Source organism: Ambystoma mexicanum, chromosome 5q (assembly GCF_040938575.1).
Source record: "Ambystoma mexicanum isolate Mex_15411 chromosome 5q, UKY_AmexF1_1, whole genome shotgun sequence".
NCBI classification, from domain to species: Eukaryota; Metazoa; Chordata; class Amphibia; order Caudata; family Ambystomatidae; genus Ambystoma; species Ambystoma mexicanum.
Window position 1 is genome coordinate 1,402,748,969 of NC_090933.1, and position 21,629 is coordinate 1,402,770,597.

General features: G+C 43.8%; 1 protein-coding gene across 1 annotated transcript in view; it reads right to left on the minus strand.

Moving 5' to 3' along the window:
* Nucleotides 1-21,629, minus strand: part of LOC138498458 (fibrocystin-L-like) — a 374,239-nt gene that overhangs the window by 320,987 nt on the left and 31,623 nt on the right. Inside the window, exons 3-6 of the mRNA XM_069622208.1 lie at nt 13,420-13,568; nt 13,212-13,334; nt 8,796-8,886; nt 8,592-8,717 (exon numbers count right to left, since the gene is read on the minus strand). Of these exons, the coding sequence (XP_069478309.1) occupies nt 8,592-8,717; nt 8,796-8,886; nt 13,212-13,334; nt 13,420-13,568 (489 nt within the window). The remainder of the gene's footprint in view (nt 1-8,591; nt 8,718-8,795; nt 8,887-13,211; nt 13,335-13,419; nt 13,569-21,629) is intronic.

Sequence of the window (21,629 nt, forward strand, 5' to 3'; positions counted from 1 at the left end):
ACGTCACCTTCTTCTTGGATAAAACCAAGTAGGGAGGTTTAACTGATAATGCCTAGCACTCCATGACCCATCTAGCGGAAGTGATTGCGACCATGAAAAACACCTTAAGGGTGATCAATCTTAATGAACAAGAATGAAGGGGCTCAAACGCACTCATACGACTAATACTAAATTCAAATCCTATGCCGGAGCAACAAACTGATGTGGAAGAAACTGATTTCATAGACCCTGCAGGAATTGCACGACCAAGGGCCTTACGTAAAAAGAGCCCTGCACTGGGGTTCACTAGAAAACCAAAATGGCAGCAAACAACCCCTTCACAGTATGAATCTGCACGCCTGTTGCGGCCAAAGAAAGCAGAAACTCCAGAATAGAGGATGAGGAACAGGTAAAAGAGTCCTGATGTATTGCATGACGCAAAGCCAAAGACTTACCCAACCTGCAGGACTGAATGGATTTGGTGGTGGTGTCCTAGCAGAGAAGATTACATCCAAGATGTTCTCAGACAAATCCTACTCCCTATACCTCAACCTTTCAGCAGCCAAGCATGAAGGTGCAGGCGGATGGAGAATTTGTCCCTCTGATTGGAAGAGGAGGTTTGCTCTCTGCGGAAGACACCAGGGAGGGCAAATGTCCAGCAACTCTGCATACATTGTTTTCAGGGCCTAGTCCAGATTGATCAAGAGCATCGCAAAGCCAATCAGAAATAGCGTTATGACACGGATCGGTGGGAATACATAGAGCAAGTTGAAGTCTCACTCGACCTTCAAAACGTGCACCAGAACACCCTGTCGAGGCAATTCCTTGGAACAGAACCACATGACTTTCCTATTCAAATTAGATGCTGAAAGATGCTGAAAGGTCGACATGCAGGTTCCACAACAGTAGAACTCCTGCTCTAGAACCTCCTAACAGAGCTCCCACTGTGGAAAGCTGAATACTGCCTACTTAAAGCATCCACAAGCATCCACAATGATGTTTTCTTTGCCAGCCAGATGAGCTGCTGTCCGGGAGACATTGGTCTCTAGAGCCTAGAACCACAGTAGCTTTGTGTCTCTGCATAGAAGTAAGGAGCCCACAAAACTGCATTTGTTGAGGTAGTCCATGGCCTTGTTCTGTACAGATGGGAGCTAAGTGACAAGGGCCAGACTGAACGCTCTCAACTCCCGAAAATTGATATGTTACATGCATTTCTATGGAGACCACAGGTCGCTCACCATCAGGTCTTGTAGATGAGTGTTGCAGTATTTCATGGACGTGTTGGGGACAGGGTTTTCAAAACAGCTCCCCTCTCAACAGGTTGTTCTCTGGGACCACCATTCCAGGCCTCTATACACTTTAGACGAGAAGTGAAGGAGATCTGTGGTGCCCTTGGCACTGTGACCACTGACAACTGAGAAGCCACTGAAGCAACCTCATGTGTAGCCGGACCTCAGGCACTAAAAGAACGCAGGGGTCTATAAGACCCAGCAAGTGCAGAAAAGCTAAAGCAGGCACTTTCTCTTGTGATTGGAAGACATGAGCCTTCTTGGGGATGTTCGTCGCTGGAAGGCTCTGCCTGGCGAATGTCCTAGACCGTTCTGATGAACCGGAGAAACTGAGACGGTGAAACATAGGACTTCCTGAAGTTCAGGGAGAAGTCCAAGCTGTGCAATAGGCAGGACAACTGGAATAAATGTGCTGATCCTAGTTTTGAGAGTGGACTCATCCAAAAAAGATATGAATGGCTTCCCTTCTGAGTCGAGCCGCCACCACTGCTGGGTTCCATGTCATTTCATCGTCAGGCATTTCAAAGCCTGCAATTTAAACGTGTTTGACAGTTCATCAAATCCCTCTGCCCCAATCCCCCCTCCTGCACCTATTTTAAACTATCCCCCAACCCCCAAAAATTCGATGAACTGTCAAACACGTTTAAACTGCAGGCTTTGAAATGCCTGATGATGAAAGAACGTCGTACCCACTGCTGGTATCTGGGAGGGTGGCAAGGAAAAATTGAATGGCAGGACCTTAAATTGGTAGTGGCAGTTCCCCATAGTAAATCTCAGGGACCTCATGGGCCTCTAGTGGATGGGTACATGGAAGTGCACCCCGAAGATCCATGGCGACCAGCCAACCCTGCAGGTCTAAGCCCTGCAGCATGTGGGCTAAGGTGACCATCTTGAATTTATCCTTGCATAAATTAAGGTTCAAGAGCTGCATATCTAAGATAGGGCATAGGCCCTGTGCTTCTTTGACACCAGGAAATAGGTCAAATACAAGCCCTTGCCTCCTTTTGAGCTGCATACTAGATCTATGGCCACTTTTGCTAGAAGCTTACACACCTCCTCCAGCAGGAAGGGATCCAAAGGCAGGCACTGGTTGCCCGGATGGTATTGAGAAAAAGGAAGACAGTATCACAGCTGAACAACCTGAAAAGCCTAGGCATCAGAAATGGTAAGAATCCATTACTGCAGAACCGGGAAATCCTGCCTCCCACACTGGTGGAAGACCAATGCATTGGGGATTTGCATTGGGTGCTGCCAAGGGCGCAGTGGAGGCAGACAACACTCCTCTAGGGACACTCCTTCCCTGATCTATGTTGGGTGGCGCTGCACCTGTTTGCCTGAAGAAACCTAATCTCTGCCTCTGTGCGATTAAAAGGTGAAGGGGCGAAAACACCTACACCCCTGATTGGGGGCACAGGCTGTTGCTGTTGGACCACCAGGCTCAAAGATTTCAGTCCCTTAGATTCCTTGACTTTATGGAGATGCTCATTGGCCTTGAAGCAGAGCAGATTGTTGTCATCGAACAGCATGCCCAGGTGTTTTACCTTGACATCTGTGGGAGAGCCTGGCATTCGCAGCCAGGAGTATCTGTCTCAGTAGATTTTTACCCAGTAGCCATAGTTCTGGCCATTCAGTCGGCAATGTGCTCCCCTGATTGAAGGATTCGGCAGGAAGCATCATTGCAATCGTTTAATAAGGCTTAAAAACCATCCCTCATGTCACCTATCGGGATGTGTTCCACTGCCTCTAAAATCACTGACTAGAGACCAAATGAAAATTTTGCTAGGGTACAGGAGGCATTAATACATCTCAAACACTTGTGTACGAGCGCGATACAAATCAAATATCAAAATCAGACCAATGTTCGCCAAGCCAAACGCCTTCCAGTGTTTTCAACGGCGCTGGTCTATGGTTTTTGGGAAGGTCTCTGTCAGCTGTCACAACTGAGGCTGATTTAGACCATAGTTCGAGGACTAGTGCCGGGGCCTTGGTGAAGAGGTCAACCATCTTATGCCGGAAGGCCTCCCATCCCTTTGGAGTACAGGATTGGGTAGAAAAAGGTACCTGAGCTGCCTGGTCTTCTGGGGAGTCCATGGTTTGGTTACCCATTTCCCTTGAAAAGGAAGAAGCATGATGCTTAGAATACCAGTCGGTGAATGAGACCTCTTTCTGGGACCATTCCACGATGCAAAGTCCAGAACCGCGCAACCATGAACAAGTCTGTTTTTCAGCTTTTTCCTGGCAGAGAAAGGTGAACAGTTTCACCTCCTGTTTTCAAAGCACCTTCAGGTTAATCGACTGACATGACCCACAAACGGCATGTCGTGTCTCTGTCAGGGTAGTAAAGACAGATCCTGAGTGGATCAGAAATGGACATTCTGTGTCCGCAGTCGACACAGGGTTAAAAACCAAGGACTTTGCTGTATTCGACATATTGTTGAAAGATGAGAAGCCGTACAACTTTGAAAAAATGTAGTGTTCTTGAATTGAGAAGAGTGCATGCAAAAAGTGAACTAAGTCCATGGGGCACGGTGACCCAATATGTACTGGCCCAGCATCATATCTGGCACAGGGAATATAGGGGCATAACATTTTCTGAAGAGCGCTACGCATGGAGATAGATACCAATGATGAGGGATCGTTGGGAGGAAGGAATACATTTGAAAGAGAAGATTAAATGAGCTGGAATGGTTCAAACTTTAATAACTCTTACTGTACATGGCTCAAATAACGCAACCTCAGATTCCACTACTTTAAACAAGGAGGTAATTACTGGTACTACCCAGAATGAAGTGTTTCCTCAGGATGATTAGAATAGTCTACGGTAGCAATAGACTTCACTTTTAACTTTACAAATATATATGTCTGCATATAGACTCGAACATTTTGATACTCTGACACATAAGTTTCTTTAGAACATGCATACCCACAGGAGCAACATCTCTACACAAATGTACATCTAATGCTAGAGAATGATTTTACATTCTCCAGCTTCAGGCAGCAGTAATATCCTTCAGGACACTGTTGAAGTACATAAAATAGTTACCACCCCCCCACCACATCACTAAAATCCACTACACAATAATGTGCTTCATTTGTTTCAGTATACCACCCACATTAAGGCTCATCCCGACCAGACCTTTCATTCACATCAAGCTACTCAAAATACAGAATAACTACCAACCCCTACCATAACATGTACCTCTATTATTCCAATCACTACCAACGGTTTCAGTTTGATCACTGCATAGACCTGCATGGCATCCCTCTGAGAGACAGCATAATACAATGCCTCTACGTCGACCCAGTAGATCTCACCTACACTGCTTCACAGTACAGAACCACTCATACATCTTGGCCGTCTAATTCAATTGTTAATTCATTGTTCCCCCTAATCTTCACACTGGTCAACTTCATGTCAACTGGTCACCCCATACATAGGAGAGGCAAGAACAGCTTCTATATGCAATACATGCTATTTAAGTTGTTTTAAGGTTGTGATTGGTTAAGACTCCCAAAAAACGTGTATAACCTTAATGATTTGACCTAAGCACTTCAACAAGGACCCGTCCGGCAATTCAACTGAAATAAACAGACATATGAAAGCATTTATTTACAGCCTTACTTGCTCTTAATTGGCCAAGAATAGCTCCACCTTCAACCTTTCCTGTCAGTTCATTGAGCACGAACTGTGACAACATTTCATACCACCCCTTCTTCATTGGCGGTATGTTTTGTAATGATTATGGACACACCGTCCCCAGCTGACACTTTTCTAGACATATGGGGAGCTGTGTTACGGAATATTTAACTGAGGCTATCTATTGTCATCGTAGGCAATCCTCAACACATCTGTTCTTCCAAACAATATTTTAAAAAGTTGTAGTAATTCAGTTGGGCCCAATATTTCTGCCCAATTAGATGCAAATTTCTAATTTGACCTGACTTGAGGTTTTTGCTCATGGACATGAAGAGAAACATTTTATTGACAATCATCAATCAATTTTCATGCCTATAATTGACAGGTTTATGCTATCTTTAGCCAGAATGATATCCTACGCATGCTACGTGAGTGCAGAACCAAGTCACTGGGCGTTTTCCATCTGTAGCATTGAATTATGCAGCACACTATGCGTTAGTAGATCGATTATAAACCAATGTCTGGTATTCAGGGGTTCACGGGGTAGTGAGGCACTCATAAGAAAAGCTCAGACGCTAAGATTGCTCCTGCTGATAAGCAGATATGACCCCGAGATTAATTGATTGGACTGCTTTTTCATTCTCTCTCTTTGCAGAAATAATCAAAGAAGAAAGTAAAGCATGCTGTGCTTAATCAAAATATGAATAGATGACAGGTGGCCCTCAGAATACCACTATACTCTGTCCTGTATATGCACTGTATATAAACAACACAGAGAAGAGGTGCAGCAGCCATACTCTTTGCAAACAATTTAGAACACAATTATCCAACCTGCATAATTTCCTACAAACACTAGCATTAAAACAGATCATGTTCTCCTTGCATGTCATTAAGTGTACTATATGATCTACCAAGCCTGGTAGTATGCCATGAATTCCTGCACATCATAACACTGTCCCTTGAAGGAGTGCAGAGTAAGGGAGGGGCTTAAATCTATGGTCAACTGGCCCTAATGACATACGCATATAGATCTCCCTAGGCAATAAGAAAGCACTATATAACAAAAGTAAATTACTCCTCACAAAAGAGGGTGCACAGTAGTTTAGGCCCATTAGTATAAATATACAAGTTCAACAACGAGACATTAAACTAGAACAATGAACCAATAATGATTTTATGAATTTCAATAATTAATTAAAGAAAAAAACAGTATTATTTCCTAACAGTGAAATTAAAAAGATCAACAACATTACAAGTCTAGGGTCCAAATTCCTCTTGAGAAACCGGCCATTCTGTCAACATTATCAATAATTGAGAAACAATAAAGAACATGTAAATAACAAAATAAACAAACTGGAAACAAGGTGCACCAAGACATTTCAAGTTAATTAAGTATAGTTAAAGAATGGAGCGAAAGACCCAAAATAACAACAACACAGTTTTATAGTCCAGATATGTTTTCTGCCAAATTCTCCTAACGTGTCAATCAAAAAACTGCTTACAATTCCATCAATAAAATGTACAATATGTGAAAAAGTCACAGTGCTAATATTGCATCCAGTCCCATGTCCGCCCGTGAGTAGGACTAATACGAGACAGCCATGAACTATTCCCAAATCCACTGAGAGAGCAACTAGTTGAAACAGGCTATTCACAACTACATCGCCCAAAATGCATCAGATTTACAGATTAAAATCTCGGAGTAGATTGCGGAGTGCCTTTCACAGATTTAGGAAAACATATGCTATAGGAAAACACTAGCACATTCACAGAGATGCCTTAGTCAACAGCCGCATATCCTCAAAGGGAAAAACAAACTTATGCCAACCCCCCCAGAGCAGCAGCGCTTGTGAAGGAGAACAGTTTTCTCCCTCCACTGCAGTTGCAGCATTTAAGAAGAGATATACGTTCTTCGCAAAGGGAAAAGGCACTTGCACGAGTAGGAACCTACTGGAGGTTGCCCTGTCCCTTCGATCGCCTTTTAACCAGCAGAAACCCACAAAATGAACTTCTCTGCACAGGGACAGACAAGGGAGGAACAGAGCAGCAGACAAACACAAGCTCCTGCAATTTGAAACCAACTGAAAGAAATCCAAGACGGTGGCACACCTTTTAAAGGCTTCTTTCCCCTGATCTGGAATAGGACGGTAATTAGCCAATCAATTCAATCATTTGCCTTAAGTAATGTGAGAACGGTGAGGGCTGTATAAATGAGGCTAAGGAAAACAGACAGTGGGCCTCATTACGAGTTACCGCTACTTGGCCCTGTGCGTTCACCACAGGATTACAGGTGGTAGGTGGTGTAAATCCCCTTTTTCTGGAGTCCATTGGGCTCCATTGGGGATTGTTGGTGGAATTACCACCGGTGGAATTACTGAGTGGTCATTTTACAGGATCCCTCCACTTTTCCTCCAAAAATCGGCAGTTACCACTTGGTAATTCCGCCTGTGGTAATTCCGCCAAAATCTGTTATTTGTCAGTGTGGAAAAAATGGAGGTAAAAGAATTACCTCCACTTTTTCCCACACCACCAAACTCATAATGTGGCCCTGAGTCTTTTGGGGTGGGAACCGAGGAGAGGAGTTTGCTGAGTGCACCAGAGCAGGCTAGCCTCTTGAGCCCAGAATAGTGCTCTTCTCCAGTGATTTAGAGATGTGCGCCCTGAACCCAAGAAGAGGGCTGTGCTCCAGTGAGAGATAGAACCCCTCCACCCTCCGTGAATCCCAAACGAGGGGTCTGCTCTAGTGAGGGGGAGAGGAGCTCCGTGAATCCCAGAAAAGCAGAGTGCAATGTTAGACTGTTACTACTAGCATTACATTTGATCAAAATGGGGTGTTTCAAAAGATTTCAGAAGGGCCACTGAGGAATACCTGAACCAGGCATTGATGCCTTAATTGGGCATAATGCTGCCTGTCACTGCTACCTTAACTGCCTCTATTTTAATGTATTTAATTGTATTGGGGTTTTATGAGAGAAGAATCACTGACAGGGCTATTTTGTAGCACAGCAGAGCAAAAGGGGAAAGAGGAGGGAGGAGGGAAGTCCACTCCTTCACAGACCCAGGGAGAAAAGCATAGAATATTATAGGTGTCAGAGGTACAGCTCAAATGCTTAGTACATGAAAAGAGTTGATTACATTAGAGATGAATCGGACAGTATCAGGTTTAGTACATTACAGGTGCATGAAACAATGTGCAACAAAGCATGACAAATAGGGCAAGGCAAGTGTGCTAGTAAAATTGAATACATAGAAGAAGGTGTTCCAAGTTAGTAAGCGAGACAGACAGACCACGTGAGTTAACCGTTATTATTGCTAATGTGTCAGTTGCTGGGTATTGGTAACTAATGCTCCAAAAATGTGTGGGGTTGTCAATATCTAACAATGGTGTGAGGATCTGAGCTGTTGATAACAGTTCCCAGACATGGTGGATTTTGTTTTAATGACAATACCTGACACGGTATGTGAGTACCAAAGCATAACATGGCAATACCTGACAAATTATGATATTTCCTGGGCCTGCCATGGGCAAGTGGTGTAAATAGTTGAGTGCATGACCCATGTACACCAGTGGAAAACTATAAGGGGCACTTTGAGGGAAGCAACATCCTGTGATTGGAAAGAACTGGTTCGTACAGTTATTAAAAGATATTAACTTCAATGCATAAATAAAGGTTTGGAACTCCTACCTTCTACAGTCATCAGTCCTGTGATTGCACTGTATGTTCTCAAGCCGGCAAGAGCATAGGATGGAGCGCCATTATGTCCGGAAGCAAAGGTTGGCCAGCTAATGGCAGTCCTGTTCCGCTGTTTGGCTGAAAAGAGAAGAAAGTCAAGCAATATTCATCATGAAAAAAAAAAAAATGCAATGTGTCCACCGAGAGTGTGTTCACCTGCCAGCAGCCTGCTTGTCAGAACAACGCCATAGTCTTGAACTACGTCAGAACAGTCAAAATTGGGACTACTTCCGATGATTAATGCATTCTGTGAAAAATAAAAATGTTATTTACATGTCATATTATTATAATGCAATGCATTTGACCTATGCTCAGAAACATAAATAACATTTCTTCGCCGCCATGCTTGTCTACAGGGCTAAAAGCTCTATATCCAGAACAGTTTGATGCAAAGTCAAGGAAGCAGGAAAACAGACCAGGGATCTGCTGTGTGCAGAAACTAAGCTATTAGAGGAGTCATTTATCACGTTAGTAAATAGAAGATATTCACAACTTTCACCAGGTTTTTTATGGATTAATCAATAAAGTTTCCTTGCTTCTTCTTTCCTAGGAGGATGTGTTGAAAGAGTTGTTTTAGTATTTATCGCTTCAAGGAATGATAGTCCTGCCCAACGCTGATGCAGCTTTGCTGCAAGATCTCAAGGGCTCCTCCCACCTGCCAATCACTGGTAAGCTTTGGGTTTTCCTGCTATTTTTCCAACTCTTTTTCCTACTTAAGCAGGCCTTCCTGCCTCCTTCAATACAGTTGGGGCAAAGGGATTAGATCTCCACCCACCTGCCAATCACTGGTAAGATCTGGGGTTTTCCTGCTCTTTTTCCTACTTAAGCAGGCCTTGCGGCCTCCTTCAGTGCAGTTGTGGCAAGGGGAATAGGTCTCCTACCACCTGCCAATCACTGGTAAACTTTGGGTTTTCCTGCTCTTTTTCCCCGCTCTTATTTTTCACTTAATTAGGCCTTCCAGCCTCCTTCAGTGCTGTTGGGGCAAGGGATTAGGTCTCCTCCCACCTTCCAATTACTGGTAAGCTTCTGGTGTTGCTACTCCTTTTTTCCACTCTTTCTCCTACTTAAGCAGGCCTTCCAGCCTCCTTCTTTGCAGCTGGGGCAAGGGGATTAAGGTCTCCTCCCACCTGTCAATCACTGGTAAGTTTCTGGTTTTGCAGCTCTTTTTGTTGCTCTTTTTACTACGTAAGCAGGCTTTCCAGCCTACACCCCATAGCCTCCCTTCTATAGCCTCGGTCGCACCCAGGCGTCCTCAACGCCGGGCGTCCTCGGCTAAGGACATACAAGGACAAGTACACTGTCTGTTTGTGCCTGTTAGGGCCTGGCAAGAGCCAAGGTCAACTATGCTGCCCCTCAAATGTTCTAATAGAGACACCATGTGTCTTGTACATCCGCAGCCTATCCGCACGATCTCCAAGGCCCATGCTCCAATGCGCAGTAGGCAGCCACGAGTGGCTACCATATCCAACCTCATCACCGTACTGCGTCTCCCACAACAACACCCTCACATCATGCTCTCCCGGCCCATCATGCTGGTAAACGCCCAGTCGGCCGTAGCCCACGCCGCCAACATTGCTGATCTAATCACAGAGAGTAACCTTGACACGATCTTCATCACAGAAACACGGTTTACCCCCTCCTCCCAGCATATCTTTGACGTTCTCCTACCACCCGGATACAGTATTCAACATACTGACCGGCAGGGAAAGACAGGCCGCGGGGTCGCTGTCATCCATAAGTCAGACTGGCCCTGCACAGTCCTGCCATCCACACCCTACCCCTCATTCGAAGCCCTGTCATGCTAATTTCCCCTCTCCCACAAGGACTCAATCACATTACATCTCATATACTGCCTGCCCCAAGGGAACAGGTCGTTCATAGAGGACCTCACCAGCCTCATCATCAATTGCACATGTCAGCAACATCCTCCTCAGGGACTTCAACATCCCAGAGACACCACCCTCTAAACATCTACATGACCCACTCTAGGTACTAGCCGACTCATGCAATCTCCAACAAATGAACCTCTCTACAACCCACACTGGAGGGCACACGATCAACGTCGTCTTTACCTCTTCGGCTTTCCTCTCTTGTGCTGACCCCATCCCACTCGATTGGTCAGAACACCTGGCAATCCCTCTGATCCTGCAACACTACGAACAGTCCCATAAGGGACAGGCTAACCCTGCGATCACCCGCCGCTCCTACAAACACTTCCCTGTGGACCTCCTTGAGCCAGCTCTCGCCACCGTCCCCCCACCGGACATGCTTCGGACCTCCTTAAAGCTGTCTCGCGTGCCACCTCTGACCTGCTTAAACACACGCCTGCTAAAAACTACACAGATCAAGGCCAGACCATCCTTTCCCTGGTACACTCTTGACCTCGGGCCCAACAAAAGGGCAATCGGGCTGGTGGAAAAAAAGTTGGCATAAACACTTCCATCCGGAGGATCTCTCCTCACTCAAAACCCTGCGAACCTTGCACAAAAAGCAGAATAATGACGCAAAATCAGCTTCTTATGCCCCCACAATTGGGGGTGCCCCTAACAGGAGCGTAATCCTCTTCAACATTGTCAGACACTGCGCTAGGCATACCCCGGTCCCTGAGGTCCTGGCTTCACAGGATAAATGCTATAGCATTACAAGCTTCTTTCTCGACAAAATTGCCAAAATCAGGGACTTTACCGACTCTGCGAATGCCTCGAAGGAGCCACCCCCAACCATGCACTGAGAACTCCCCCCCTTGGTCAAACCTCACCCCTCTCACCATTTAGGACCTCTGTGACACCCTTGCATCTCTCAAACCCACAGCCTACTCGGACGATCTCCTCCTAGTCTCCATCAGCAAACAGCTCCAAGGCTGGGTCCTCAACAGACTCCTTAATATTGTCAACGCCTCTCTCGCTGAAGGCTCCTTCCCGGGCTCTCTCATAACAGGGCTGATTTGCTCCCTCTTGAAAAAGCCCTCACGTGATCCTAATGACCTAGCAATTACAGACCCATCACAAGCCTCTCTTTCATAGGGAAACTCATCGAAAAGGCCGTAGACAATTAATTGCTGGCCAAAATCGACCAACTCGGCCTCCTCCCTGACTACCAATCAACGGTTCCGCCCCAAATGTAGCATGGAAACTGCCACAATTCAGGTGACAGATGACGCACTTCATCTTACGGACAGAGGTGACCTTCTGCTTCCTCGACCTTTCAGCAGCATTCAACGCGGTCGACCATCCCATGCTCATCTCGATCTTCGCCACCAGATTGGGTCTCACAGGAAAACTGCTTAACTGGTTCTCCTCATACCTCAACAACAGATTCCAAACCATCCAAATGGGACAGTTCAGGTCCAAACGCCTAACGGTATCTTGCGGCATACCACAGGGCTCCATTACCTCACTCATTATCTTCAACCTTTATATCTTTATATGGAGCCCCTGGTAAACCTCTTAAATGACCCCAGCATCTCCATCCACCAGTACACTGATGACACACAGCTGTACCTTAAGGTTACTGGCCCTCAAGACATCTCTCGTCTCCGCTGCTGCTTGGACACCATCCAGACCTGGATGTCATCCACCTACCTAAAACTAAACCCCACCAAATCTTAGTTCATTCTTATCAATTCCCACTCGAAACATTAGGTCGTCCAAAACTCACTCGACAACATGAACCTAGACGGATTCTCCCCCAAGCTGACCGACTCAGAGAAATCTCTAGTCTTTATTGTTGATAGCCGTCTCTCCCTCCAAAAACACATGGCCAAGAAATCCCAAACCGCCTTGCTCCAAATCTCCACACATAGGAAAATCAAACCCTCACCCCCGCTAACTTCTGTACAGGAGTCCAGGCACTGTTCATCTCACACATTGACGGGGATAACACCCTGCTCACTGGGCTCCCAGCCACGTACCTGGCTCCCCTCAAAGCTGCCCACCAGGGTGGAGTCCGTCTTATCGTGGATGCCCGCAGATTTGACCACATCACCACCACCCTAGGTGATCTCCACTGGCTCCCCTCCCTGCAAGCATTCTCTTTAAAACCGCGTGCATCACATACAAAGTGGTCTCCAACGGAACCCCATCTTGCATGGCAGCCAAACTCTATATCTCTGGAGGTTCCTGCACCTCCCCTAGCTCGACCATCAAAAGGTTAGCGTCCACCCTTACGCATAAAGGAAGGACCAGCAAGCGGTCCTTCTCCTGCTATGCCATATCCCTCTGGAACTCACTCCCCCTGGAGGCTCATACTGAGCCTTCCATCATGCAGTTCTGCAAAATCGTGAAGTCATGGCTCTTTCATCGCTTCCTCCCAGGACTGAAACCCTGACAATCCCCCAACAGTACTGCGTTACTGTTAAAACGGGAGCTCGACGCTAGCCCCTGGCTTCTTGTGAACTCTGTAAAGCACTCCGCTGCCTTCAGGCCAAGTTTGCGCTATAAACAATAAAATAAAATAAATAAAATAAAGACAGAAACAATGGTAGCCCCCTTCCCTATCAACATTCACTATATTGATGCGACTCACGGGGGTCCATTGCCAGCATTACCAAAAGCTATTTTTTGTTTGTCCTACCTTGATTTTCACAGTTTTGTCTGACACTTCATGAGTAACTGCCGAGGGTGTGTAGATGATTGACAAAATGCTGATGCCATTGTCTGCAAGTGTTACGCCAGTGATCAATACGTCTTCCAGGGTCTGCAAAAATACATTCAGGTAATGTAACATGCTTGAAGAGGATTAAAATAAGGCTTTGACTGTGGTGACAGGATTCCCGTTTTACCTGCGTGTATATGCCATAGTCCCAGCATTTCCAAAGAGTAAATCCGTTAATACGAGAACACCCCGGGAGTCCATCCTTGTTCATGTACACTCCAATCAGCCCTCCGTAAGCTTCATTGTTAATCCACGATGATTCAGTATTCATTTGATCTACAAAAACATGGATTTAATCAGGTTTATCACACATTCGGCATAACATAATTTTGATTGATTCAGCATTGTTAATGTTCAAATCAGTTTTATTGGAATGTCAATAGAACATTTGACATTTAAAGTGAACTTTAGCTGGACCATTTAGAATACTTTGACAGTTGTTAAACTTATTAAATAATAAAGTACCAACATTACCGACAAAGGTAGCTCATTTATTGGCTCACCTTAAATCTAACCCTCAAGGTTTTACTAAATTTGGTCAACAATTAAATGGACAGACATCAGCTCAATGCTTAATTTAGGGTCACTGTTTTATGACTTGAAAAGCTTAAGATTGTGTTCAAAGCACCATACCGTTTTAGGTTATCAGACACAAAGGAAGGGTGTGTCGATTCACTGAATTGTGAAATCTATTGGATTATCTGCACAACCAAAAAATATGCAGGACATTTAGTGGATGTGATTTGTAGTTTCTAATCCACATTCAATATGGACACTTTACTGGCCCGTACAAACAGATGTATCATATGGTAGAAAACACATCAACAATTCTGGTGAGTGTATCATCCGGACTTCTCAAAAACCTGGCAATTTATTTATTATCAAGACCTTTTGAAAGGCGATGTCCATAGATTCAGAACCTTTCCACCTACCAAAAGTATCAAATAACTACCGGAAATCGTTTGTCTGTGGAACAAAGGGGGACCCTGTGCAGATCCAAAGAAACAGCATTTCGCACGCCTACTTAGCAGAATTGGCTAATTCTGCTTTCACATTTCAGGCAAGTTACACTCAGCACAGTGCTACAGCCACCTAGTAACCATCAGTGAAAGCTCACCTCCAGTTCAGAGCCAGATGACATTTCATTGCAAATTAGTTGATTTGAGCAAACTTACATACCCACAATACATTGCTCATGTGGCTCTAACCGGGGAGGTGAAATGACACTGATGGCTACTGCATGGCTTGAGCTTTCGTGACTTTGCTGAAATCTCTGAATTTGCTTTCACATTTCAGCCGGAATGTTTTTTCCAAGCCTTTCAAACCCACCATAACTTTGCTGGTGTTTGCTCAACATGCTCCAAGTGTTCAAACTATATATGTACATCACTAATAATCTTAATGTGATGATTCATGTATGCCATTGTCTGAATCCGTGAGAGCTGTATTGCGTGAGTTGAAACATGGCATGTATAAAAGATCATTATTATTATTAGAGTATTTAATGAGTGCAGACTTAGCTTCGGGAAGCAATATCGTGCTTTATAATTACAGAATAGCATTGCCATTTAGGGAAAGTTGTTTTATAGGGCAAACGTTTGACATTTTACATTGTTTGCATATTGACAATGCATTGCACATCTGATTTTGAACTGGAAGTAAACTTCCAGTGCTGGCTACTGGGTGGTTCTGTGTTTTGTATGACTTGACTAAAATGGCTAGATTATGCCATGGCATTTCAGATAGAAGGCTTTTATTTTCAAGGCCTTTAAACACATCACAACTGTGTTTTATATATATATATATATATCACTGCACTCTCTTTGCGGCTATGTTTCTGTAGGTTTCTGGGCAAGAATCACATTGTCAGTGGGGTTGGGGGGGCTGTGTTTTTTTTTTTTAAAAGAGGCTATTAAAAAACAAAGAAAGAATCTATGTAATTGTACTAACATTGTAAAATTATGTTTGTTAAAATTTAGCGATGTACATTATTGATATTAACTTCCAATCTATGTTGGAGTTATAATAAGAATGTTACATGTGTCTTTGTGGGCGAAGCACATGTTCAACATCTAGAATAATTATAATCATTACTTTCTGAAAGAAGGTTATCGTTCCAAGATGGGACAGTCCGGTATACTCGTGTCTAATAGACAAGGCAAAAAGTGGATGAAAGTTATGCAGACCCATAGTTTTATTAAACTTAATGGTTTTACACCTAGCGATGTGCCTATGAACTTCACTAGGGTTGAGGGTAGATCTGCAGCTACCCTTGATTACATTTTCACCAATCAAATTGGGTTCCATTTTGTCATAGATATGGGTGTAGTTGAGAGAGATGAGAGTGATCATCTACCCCTGTCTCTGTTATTTGCTGTCACAGACAAAGGTATAGTCCATCATGACTAAGATGGTAATGGGGTGCTCAGTATTAATGAAGGACATAATAAGATTGTCTGGCATAGTCGTAATATTGAACATGTCTCTCAACTGGTATCCACCGTATTACCGGAGTTCATTAAGGAGGGGGTGTCCGGTATGAATGCCGGTAATCAAATTTTGCATAGTTTCACTGAACTTATGCAAAATATTCAGAAACAAGTGGGTGAACGTCGTACATACAAATCAACTGGGGAACGTTCTAATATCGCTATCCCACGAAGGCCTGGGAATGGCAAAAAGATCAATTTGGCTGAAAAGAATTTGCGTAATGAAATTCGCATTGTTCTCAGAAACAATGACTCCCTGTCGTCAGAACGTGAGGTAGCATATCTAATTAAAAAACTCAAAAAGAATTATAAAGTGTGGCTAAAAATCGTTAAACGCGAATGTGAAACCAAACTATGGAAAAAAATTGCTCTAGCTGCCTTGTCCAACAATCAACAAGGGATTTGGCATCTCCTTAGCAAACATAAAAAACGCGATTTAACAATTAATTGTTTCCCTGAAGAAACGTGGGCCCATTATATCAACGGCACACTGGGCAAAGTTGAACTAGGTACTACGCTTACTCTTTCTCCCGAAGTTACTTGGGTCTGTAAATCCTCCGAACTTGATATCATTAAGATCACTGAAAACCTTAAGAACTCACGGGCCGCAGGGCCAGATGGGGTCTGTAATCTGGTCATAAAAAAGCAGCCTGAACTGTGGGGTGCTGCTCTTGTACTCTTGTTCAAACAAATAGGGACGCTAGGTGAAATACCCTTATCGTGGAATACAAGACACATCCTTACTGTTCATAAAAAAGGGCCATGGGATAACCCAGCTAACTTTCGAATGTTGGCAATGTTAGATGTGTCCTCTAAGATATTTACCAAAGTATTGGTCAAGGAACTTAATGATTGGGTTAGTGAAAATAATATCTTACCTCCCAACCAAATAGGTTTACGTGACAAATCTAGTACTGTACATAACTTGATGATGTTTATATCTTCGATAGAACATGCCTGGAAAAAACGCAATCTAAATGTTTATGGCGCATATATTGATTTTTCTGAGGCATTTGACACCATACTTCGAAATCGACTCTGGAAAAAACTAAGTACATGGGGGATTCCCCAAGGTCTGTTAAAGATGTTAATGATGTTACACTCTGATACATCAGTACGCATCAGACTCAATGCAGCTGGTAAACTTTCGAAATTTATGGCCACTAGCTGCGGTGTTAAGCAAGGCTGTATGATTGCTGCCATCCTTTTTAATCTGTATCTATCAGATATGATGAATGCATTCTCTATCCCAGAAGCTAACCCCGTGAGAGTTAATGGAGTAACTCTATTGGATGGCTTGCCTATGCTGACGACCTGCTATTGTTAGATTATACCCCGGCGGGCCTTCAGCATATGCTTGACTCTTTGGCTATCTACTCTGCTGAGAATGGTTTAACCATTAACATCGATAAGAGCAAGATAATGGTCTTCTCTAATAAATGCAGACCGAAGAAATACTCATGGAGCTTGGAAAGCAAAAAAGTGGAACAGGTAAAATCATATAAATATCTGGGAGTTGTTATTGATGAAAAGTTGAATTGGGAGGAACAGTGGTCATCTATCAAGAGCAGATGTACTGTGGCTGCAAACGCTTTAAGTGTTTTTATTGGTCGCAATTGCTGTTATTCGGTCATTGCAGTTCTCAACATTTACCTTGCAAAAATAAGATCAATGCTGCTCTATGCTGTGGAAATTTGGGGGCATAAGTTTGTCAAACGTAGTGTGGTCTTTGAGTCTATTCTCTTAAGAAAATTACTACGTCTCCCTCCGAGAGTGAGTGTGGAATATCTGTATTTGGAATTCAACATCAAAAGTTATTTGTATGTATATATCTGCCAATGTGTTCTATCCTATGAGAAAGCTGCAACACTCCGCACTGAAACTATCTTTGTGCCATTTGCAAAAGCATATCTTAGTCTGGAAGGTAATGTGTTGATTGGTACCATTGGTATCATTCAAAGACTACCCGTACATGGACTAATGGGTCTGATCCAGGTACTCTTTCTCTACTATCTTTAAAAATGAGACTTAAGGTCAAGGTGCAGGACTATTGCCATGAACAAAATATTGTAAACTTAGCATCTAAAAAGCATAGTGGCAGGTTTCTCGATGAATATATGAGTAGAGTGTTGTCTCCCTCTTATATTCTTGCTCATCCCAATGCTGGCATAATTCGCACCTACCTAATGATGACATTTTATGTGACTGATGCACTAGAAACAAATTGTGCGAACATTGGTTCCACACATATGTTGAAGTATTGTCGCCTATGTGGAGTAAATGTAGTTGAGTCCCTTCATCATCTAATCATGTGCTGTGAAAGTCTAAATGATCTGCGAACTACATGTTTTAAATCTTATAACAATGACACAGTGATGACTGAGATCTCTGAGCAATGGATGAATTTTATGCGAGGCAATGATATTAACTTGATATATTTTATGGTCGTATTTTATTTGAAAATTGTGGCAATTTTAAACTGTATTGTATAGCACATGTGAAAATGTAATATGTTTTTAGATTGCGTGTATTTATGTTGTTTTGTTAATGTGTTATACAAAGCCAATTGGCTATATGTATATCTAATCAATAAATAAATATATATATATATATATATATCACCATTAACCATATATGCTGATTCAGACAGCCTTAGAATTTGGGTGTGATGACTGTGACATGTGTTACTCTGTTGGGGCTGACTTGCTTAGCCTCTTGGCAATAGCACCTTTATTATTCAGCTCTGTGAATAATTATCATTTTAGATGAAGAGGGGAAGCAAGGCCTCAGCGTAACTAAGGATGACTTTTCAATGGACTTTTGAATATGTTCCAGTGGTTTTAGAAATAATGCAAACTTTGCCCTTGTGCTAATACTGTGCAACTTTGCATTTGCACCAGTGCAAAGTTTCTGTAATCTGGCCCGAGGTCAAAAATTGCCCTAGTGCAAAATAGATACATGTTCACTGCAGTTTTTTTACCACTGCAAAGTTTGCCTTAGTGCTAATACGGCATGGTATTAGGCCTACAGCAAACTTTGTCCTTGTGCAAATATGTCTCGAAAATGTATCTTTTTTCTACTAGGCCAGTTTTTGCCATGATGCTTATACATTGCCAAACTGCAATTGTCATGGTGCAATGGGTTTCTAATATGTCCCATGTTTTTAGAAATACGGGAAACGTTGACCTGGTGCTAATACAGAGAAACTATGCACTTGCACCAGTGCAACATTTCTATAATCTGGCCACTGGCAAACTTTGCCCTAGTGCTAATACCATGCAAACCTGCACTTCTACTCGTGCAAAGTTTCTGTTATCTGGCCCCTAGTGTTCATTCGTCATCATTTCCTGAAACTCAAACTTACTTGAAAGGTGACCGTGACATTCATAATATAATGCTAGGTAGTGAAAGGTATGTTTATACGTCCATGAGCACCATTCGGCTCCAACTTTGTAGCCTGGATCAAACCGCTATACCCACAACCATATGCCAGAGTCCGTACAATTGGGGTACTGTTTCCCGGTCCATGGCATAGAGAGGGGCATGAGGCAGCATTGCCCACACTCCCTGTCACTCTTGCACTGGTGGTACAACCTCTGGCAGATATCATCAGACATAAGTTCAAGTATAAGGGTAGTAGACTGGTGGGGAGGGGACACCCCAGAAATTATATCTCTCTATGCAGATGATATCCTCTTATTTGTGAGAGATCCATAGCATAATATAGATTCAATCAGTCTAGAGGTATCCAACTTCGGTAGAAACCCAGGGCTATGTATTGACATGGCTATATCGGAAATGTTTCATCTAAAAGTTAAAACTCTGAGACCCATGGATATAGGCGGCCTCAAATGGACCAGCAATGCCATCAAATACTTCGCTATAACATTCCCCTACTTAAACAACTGCATATTCAACCACAACTACATATATGAGTTGCTTGAGAGTGAAGCTGACAAGAGTTGGCAGCAGAGTTGCTGCAGTCTTTAGCAGTCTATGGCAGCATTGGCAAACAGACCCTTGAGGCCTAAACCTGGTGTAAAAACACGCAGCACCAGATTGATGTCAATGGATTTTTCAATAATGGACCACTCAGACAATGAGTCAACACTACCAGACGAGGTTTACCAACCACAATCTCCACTCGACCTAGCCACGCGGGGCGGCTTGATCTACTCAGCGTCCACAAATATGACTCTATTGGAAGCTCAGGAGCCAGACCTTCGAACACAGAGAGACTCAGGTAGGCCAAAACCCACCCTCTCTTCTTCTGATCTCCCCTTACCTGAGTCTACGTCCACACGGCTCTGGTCTGACCACCTGGAAGGGGCTGCGGCAGACCTTTCTCCCTTGGCGGTGGGGAAGGGCTCGGGCGGCTGTGTGCCTCCGAAAACACAGCTGCCGGCTCATCTGAGCAGTGGGAGGGAGCCGGAGAGAGCTCGCTGTGAGGGCAGTCCTTGTGGGCGTAGCCCAACGTTTCCCCACAAGGGGCCCTCTCGCAACACCACGACTGCAGGGAACGACGAAATGAATGAACTAGCAGGCACCAGGTTGTTGGAAAAGGAAGACAGTCAAATGACTGCCTTTCATGATGTTCCCACGGGGCTTGTGGTCCCCGCTCCTTCTCAACAAATTAAAACTTTGGTAGTGGAATTTCACAGCCATATCCCAATGGACGCTTTTTGCAACCCCCGTAGTCCACAGCAACCACATGAGACGGCATCATACTCTATGGAAGGAGAACGAGGCATACATTTAAAACCGCAGGTAGTGCCTTCTGCCATCTGCCCCGATGATGAAAACAACACCTCATTATCAGAGGCCCATGTTAAGGCTTTAGAAGATGAACAATCATCGGACAAACAAGCCTTAATACACTCCCATGTTGAAAATACATCCACTCCATCAAATGAGTGCTTTGAAAAGGTGAAACCAAACAAAAATAAAAAAACTACTTCAACTCCAAAGTGCCCTCAGAGAAAAACTTCAAGAACACAAAGTTAGAAAAATAAGAAAGCCCAAAGGGACAAGTCGAGAACTTTACTGAAAATAAAAATGCCTTCACACTACACCTCGACAAACTCATTGGCGAAATTTTTCTTTCAAAAAAAGGAAAAAGACCCTGCCCTCACAGGAAGCAACACCATTGACAAAATCTCGGACGCAGAACTCCTAGACGCGGTGCTTGACCCCGGTGATCTCTTGAAGGACCTGGAAACGAAAAAGAAGACGCCAATAACCTCCTCCCTTCAGTAAAAAACAGCACGACCCACCCTCAGATAAAATCGCTTCCGCTGGATACCAGAAAATTGCACTTTGGCAAACCACCCCCACCGGATGCCACAAAACAACTTGACGGCGATTCCAATCTGACGAAACAAACACCAATCAGGTGCATCATTTTGTCCCGCCAAGACTCATAAGGCTAGGTCGACTTTGCCTACCTTGGACTCAGCACTAAAAGAAGTCAATCCGAGTCCCCCAAAACCAAATGAGATCGTCCCTCGAGATCCTGAAAATGTTAAAAACATTGATACATCACAACCTTCTAATATCAACTCTCAAACCCAAACTTCCCCATCAAAATTCACCCATGCTAGAGATGAAAAGACCATTGGGAGGATACGTGACGAGCAAGAAGTGGGCCCTCTGGAGAGTAGACAGATTGGTAGACTGCTTCCACCCCTGGAAGATCAGCGCAATACAGTTAAGGAGCTAAACAAGCACAACATCAGTGAGGAATCATGCGCATTTAACGCAACACCACAATCTAGAAGATCAAGACCCTCAGGCCCGCAATTCAATAAAGACACTCCCTCTAAAAAACCGGACCTACTGACAATAGTGT